This window comes from Pediculus humanus, genomic scaffold, assembly GCF_000006295.1.
Source record: "Pediculus humanus corporis 1103172108260 genomic scaffold, whole genome shotgun sequence".
NCBI classification, from domain to species: Eukaryota; Metazoa; Arthropoda; class Insecta; order Psocodea; family Pediculidae; genus Pediculus; species Pediculus humanus.
In genome coordinates this window covers 505322-510724 of record NW_002987829.1, presented here as the reverse complement: position 1 = coordinate 510724, position 5403 = coordinate 505322, and the positions used below count along the sequence as shown (strand labels likewise).

The 5403-nt window shown below is 35.1% G+C and overlaps 1 protein-coding gene across 1 annotated transcript in view; it reads left to right on the top strand.

The window, feature by feature from the left end:
• Phum_PHUM491870 (Phosphatidylinositol-binding clathrin assembly protein LAP, putative) overlaps window positions 1-5403 on the top strand; it is a gene marked incomplete at both ends in the record, with an annotated part of 14540 nt that extends 9137 nt beyond the window's left edge. The window contains 11 exons of the mRNA XM_002430571.1: window positions 317-459; window positions 1085-1160; window positions 1621-1638; window positions 2197-2299; window positions 2652-2860; window positions 2953-3196; window positions 3592-3709; window positions 3841-4072; window positions 4144-4254; window positions 5098-5203; window positions 5292-5403. Coding sequence (XP_002430616.1) covers window positions 317-459; window positions 1085-1160; window positions 1621-1638; window positions 2197-2299; window positions 2652-2860; window positions 2953-3196; window positions 3592-3709; window positions 3841-4072; window positions 4144-4254; window positions 5098-5203; window positions 5292-5403 — 1472 coding nt within the window. The remainder of the gene's footprint in view (window positions 1-316; window positions 460-1084; window positions 1161-1620; window positions 1639-2196; window positions 2300-2651; window positions 2861-2952; window positions 3197-3591; window positions 3710-3840; window positions 4073-4143; window positions 4255-5097; window positions 5204-5291) is intronic.

The window sequence follows — 5403 nt, the reverse complement described above, 5'->3', positions numbered from 1 at the left end:
ATCGCACATCATTGCAATGTGGCCTATACCGCACCCCACACGCACCTCCCCTTTTTTCCTTATTATCTCCACGAGGGACCTGTTTAGAGAAAAAGGAAAAACGTTCATCCATGCTCGCTTGTTCTTTTTTTGGCACCTGAAAAATGTGCCAAGCAATTCTATCGCAAAACACTCGGTGATTGAGTAAGAGTCATCAGGAGGAGGAGGAGGAGGAGAAGGACCACGAGGAAAATTATTATTATTATTATTATTTTTGTATCAGCATTTAGGCGATGGAACTTTTTCTCAACGTTTGAAATTTTATTTTTATTTACAGATTTGGTGCATTGCACAAACGAGCCAAATGTTTCGATTCCACAGCTGGCAAATCTACTTATAGAGAGGTCTCAAAATGCAAATTGGGTCGTAGTTTTTAAGGCTCTCATAACGGTTCATCATATGCTATGCTATGGGAACGAGGTTCGTATCTATCCTTTTTAAAAAGAAAAGAAAACTCGATGGAAAATGAAAAATTTTTTAAAATGTTGAGACAAACTCGTGATGACTTCAACTCGTCTCGCGGTTTGCGGTTTGCCTTAAAATATTAATTATTATTATCATTATTATTATTATTATTATTATTATTATTATTATTATTATTATTATTATTATTATTATTATTATTATTATTATTTGCAAATTCGGTTTTTAACACTCGATTTAATCACATACAAAGCGGATGATATTATTTATCGATACAATAATTTTTTTTTTTTTTTTATATACATACGACGTATCTACTTTATTTTATCACGCATTTGTTTTTTACTTATGTCAAATAATAATAATAATAATGATGATGATGATGATGATGATGATGAAAGAGAGAGTGAAGCTCCATTTGTATAAATTTTATAATTACCTGCTTAAAGTTATTGATTTAACGTATAAAAAAGGGTGTACGACGATCGATTATAAATTTTTTTTAAATTTTCGTCCCTGGTTATCATTATCATTATTATCATTATTATTATTATTATTATTATTATTATTATTATTATTATTATTATTATTAATATTATTATTTTTTTCTTTTTGATTTCAGAGGTTTACTCAGTACTTAGCTTCGAGCAACAGCACGTTTCAATTAAGCAATTTCTTAGACAAAAGCAGCGTGCAAGGTATGCATTCAACCGTTAAAGAATAAATTTCCCAACTTTTTTCCTATTCTTTTCTCTCTCTCTCTCTCTCTCTCTTTTATTATTAACGTAATCAAACAAACGTCTATAGAAATTTAAAAAAAAAAATTTTTATTCCTCGTGACTCTCCAGGAGGAAGTTACCGTCGTCGTAAGTGACAGAAAAATTAAAATAATTTTTTTTTTATTTCTCTGTCTCTTTCTGTCTTAGTATCCTTATGTAATTTCCTCAGGAGGTTATTTTTATTTTTTTTTTGCCCCTAATATATATATAAATGCAATAAAAAAATTTTTTTTTTTTTTTCGAGACGTTTTGATTACGTAAAACCCCCAAGAAAGTGATATTTGTAATTCTTTTTTTTTTTTTTTTCTATTTTCATTCTTTTCTTACTCATTTTATTTTGTATTCTTTTTCTTTTTTTTTTTTTGTCAACTCACAACAGGGAGCGGTGCAAGAGTTGGTAAGTTGAAGAGAAAAAAAATTTATATAAATGTTATGCATAATCCGTTGAAAAGAGGTTTCTATTTTTAAATGATAAAACATCCCCGACCCATTAAAAATACTTGTAAAGCCAAATAAGAAAATGTAGGAGGTCACATGCCGACGCCGCCGACGCCGCCGCCGCTACCTCCTCCTCTTCTTTCTCCTCCCACGTATCAAACGGTAGTTGAAAAAAATATATATCGAGTCATGGAAGAATAGGTTTTACACGTTTGAGTCATTTATTATATAAATCAAAAACTGGTTGATGGATTTTATGAACTCGACTTTTTACATCGACATATTTATTTAAAATAAAATAATAATAATAATAATAATAATGATAAATAATTTTTTTTTTTAATAAACCACGTGACGGACGGACAAACGGATTTTTTTCCCTTTTTTTCTTATTCAAATTTTAGTAGTTTGTTGCTTGCAAAACTTGTAGTTTTGATAAACTTTATTTTTTTTTTTCTTAAACCACGACCAAGCGAAAATCTAACGATTCATTTAAAAATTTTTTTTTTTTTTTCAGGTTACGATATGTCACCTTTCATTAGGCGCTACGCAAAATATTTAAACGAAAAGGCTTTGTCGTACAGAACTGTTGCTTTTGATTTTTGCAAAGTGAAAAGAGGGTAAGAAGAAAAGGATATCGTTTTCATTTTTTTTTTTTTTTGTCGCATCCGGAAAAATGAAACGGATGAGAAAGGGGGAGGGGAGGGGAAAGTAACGGATATAAAAAAGGTTTTGACCGCAATATATATATATATATAAAAGAGAGAATTAGAACGCGGTCTCTCTCTCTCTCTTTCTCTGTTTTGTTTTATTTAGGAAGAAACATTTAGGAAAATTGTGCTCTCTGGGGTTTTGCGGTCGATAAATTAATAATGGCTTGGCGAAAAACGATGGCGTTGTGTTGTGGAATTAAAAAATAAGTTATTTATTAAGTTTTTTTTTTTTTTGTTAATCACGATTTGAAATTTACAGAAAAGAAGATGGAACATTGCGTACCATGAACGCGGAAAAACTTCTCAAAACTCTTCCGGTTTTACAATCACAAGTTGATAGTCTTTTGGAATTCGATTGTACGGCAAATGATTTAACCAACGGAGTCATAAACATGGCTTTCATGTTGTTATTCCGCGATTTGATTCGGCTTTTCGCTTGCTACAATGACGGAATCATTAATTTATTAGGTATCCCTTAAGGTTTTACAATTAATTAATTAATTAATTAATGCCATTTCGAAATTTTTATTTATTTATTAACTTATTTATTTCATTTGCAGAAAAATATTTTGACATGAACAAAAAACAATGTCGCGACGCGTTAGATTTGTATAAAAAATTTCTCATACGGATGGATAGAGTCGGTGAATTTTTAAAAGTCGCAGAAAACGTCGGCATAGACAAGGGAGATATTCCGGATTTAACGAAAGCTCCGAGCAGTCTATTGGATGCTCTCGAACAACATTTGGGAGCTCTCGAAGGGAAAAAAGGATCGGCTGCCAACACTCCGACTCAATCCGCCAGGTACGTTATTTTTCCGCCGATAATTGTGCCGCCACCCGCTTTAGAGTAGTGTCTTAACAGAGGCTCTTTCGTTCACGTTTTTTTTTTTTTTTTTTTTTTTTTGTGAAAATTTTTGGGAGTCAATAATAACAATGTCAGGATTAGTCTGTTAACTATTACAACAACTTATTATTATTATTATTTTTATTTATTTTTTTTCCGTTTATTTATTTTCACAAAGCTTGCTTTATTAATCTTAATAATATTCGTGACATTGTAATGAGTTTATTTTGTTTTCCCTTTTTCTTTTTTTTTTTCTTTTCATTTTCTTTTTTATCTCTTGATCTCTCTGTTTCCTTGTTAAATCATTTCCCTCCCCTCATTCTCACACTCCCTCATTGCACACTCAGCAATAGAACGAATGTTAAGTCTGGCGTCTCCGCTCTATCTTCCACCAGCAGCGCTTTCGGAACAGTGGCTGCCAGTACGAGATTGGATTCGGCGTCTTCGGCCGCAAATGGAATCGACGAAAGCGTCAGGCAGCAGGCCTTGGCGGAAGAAGAAGCAGCCATGAGACAATACAATGCAAGTCGTTACTTTAGGATACTCTGATTTGAAAATTAAAATCGAAATTTAATTGAATTTTTTTTTTTTTTTAGGCCAAGGTGCAATCACCGACTAACAGTAGTACGAATCCATTTTTGTCCACCGGATCGACTGCTCAGCAACCAATCGTCGATTTATTCGGAGGAACGCCCAGCAACGTTCCTCCTCCACAGCCTGTTAAAGCATCCGATGATCTTTTGCAATTGGGAAATCCCTTTTGCGATATATTTTCCGGTTCTCAGGCTCAACCTCCGGTGTCATCATCTACGAATAATGCTTGGATGTCCAATGGTAAGAATTATTTTTAAAATTAAAAAACGAATAAATGATTTGAAGTAATTGAATTCCGATAAATTGAACAGGTTTTGGAAATAGTCAACCGTCGACGGTCCCCGCTAACACTGCTCCTCCGGCTTTTGTTAGTGACACTGCTTTTTCGTCAGTTTTTGGAAATAACAACATCGCAAACGTTGGTGAGTTTGTTTCTTTTTTTCTTTTTTTCTCTCTCTCTCTCTCTCTCCGTATTAAAATGCAAAAAATTATTATTTTTCTTACCATGATGTAATTAAGTTGTTGCTTACATGAAATTTTAAAATTTTATCGCAAGCTGCTAAAGGAGATTCTGTTATTCCAAATCCTTTTATGGCCTCCGATAATGATTTATTTGCTCCCGTGACCAGTGCCGCTAATATCCCAACGTCTCAACCGCCGTCGATCACTCCCGAAGCATCCGCTACTTCTTCGACTACTTGTACGGTAGCTAGCACTGGGCCCCCGCTTCGTCCCCCGCCTCCGCATATAGCTCAGGCGGCGACCACCGCAGGACCCTCTTTGTCCCCCGGCAAAAGTGCATTCGATGATTTAAATGATTCCATAAGAATGGCCCTCGGAGGTTCTCCGGTCCACATTTCCACTCAATCATCTCAACCTCCTCCGCCACAACCGCAACCTCAACCTCAACCTCAACCTCTTTCTCAACCTCAGCAACAGCAACCGCAGTTGCTGCAGCAGCAGCAGCAGCACCAATCATTGCAACAACAACAACAACAACTTTTATTTAACGCTTTTGATTTTGGTGTTGGTCAAACCGGTCCCGGTGTTGTCGGTCCAGTCGTTCCCGGCGTTGTTCAAACCGCGCCCGGTTTTGCTCCGATGGTGGGATACCCCGTCGTGCCGGGGTACGGATCTCCTATAAAGCAAAACGTACCCGTCGCAGGTAGAGAAAACGCAGAAAAACTCTTCTTTAGGGTTGGCGAAAAATTCAATTTCGATAAATTTAATTTAACGTTCTTGCAATTGTTTTTTTTTTTTTTTAGCTTCAACCGCTACCACCAACAAAGTTTTGACCGGGGATTTGGATAGTAGTTTAGCTTCGCTCGCGGAAAATCTCACCATAAATAAAGGCGCTCAGCAACCGCCGAAGTGAGTTTTTTTTTTTTTTTGTTTAATTTAATTATTATAAAAAATTAATTAATTTCTAAAAAAACGTTCAACGATTTAATTGTTTCAGAGGAGTGCAATGGAATTCTCCAAAAAATACGGCTAAACCAGGAGGTGCGAGTTGGAGTCCTCAACCCATGGCGGCCACGACCGGAGCCAATTACAGACCGATGGTAAGTTAA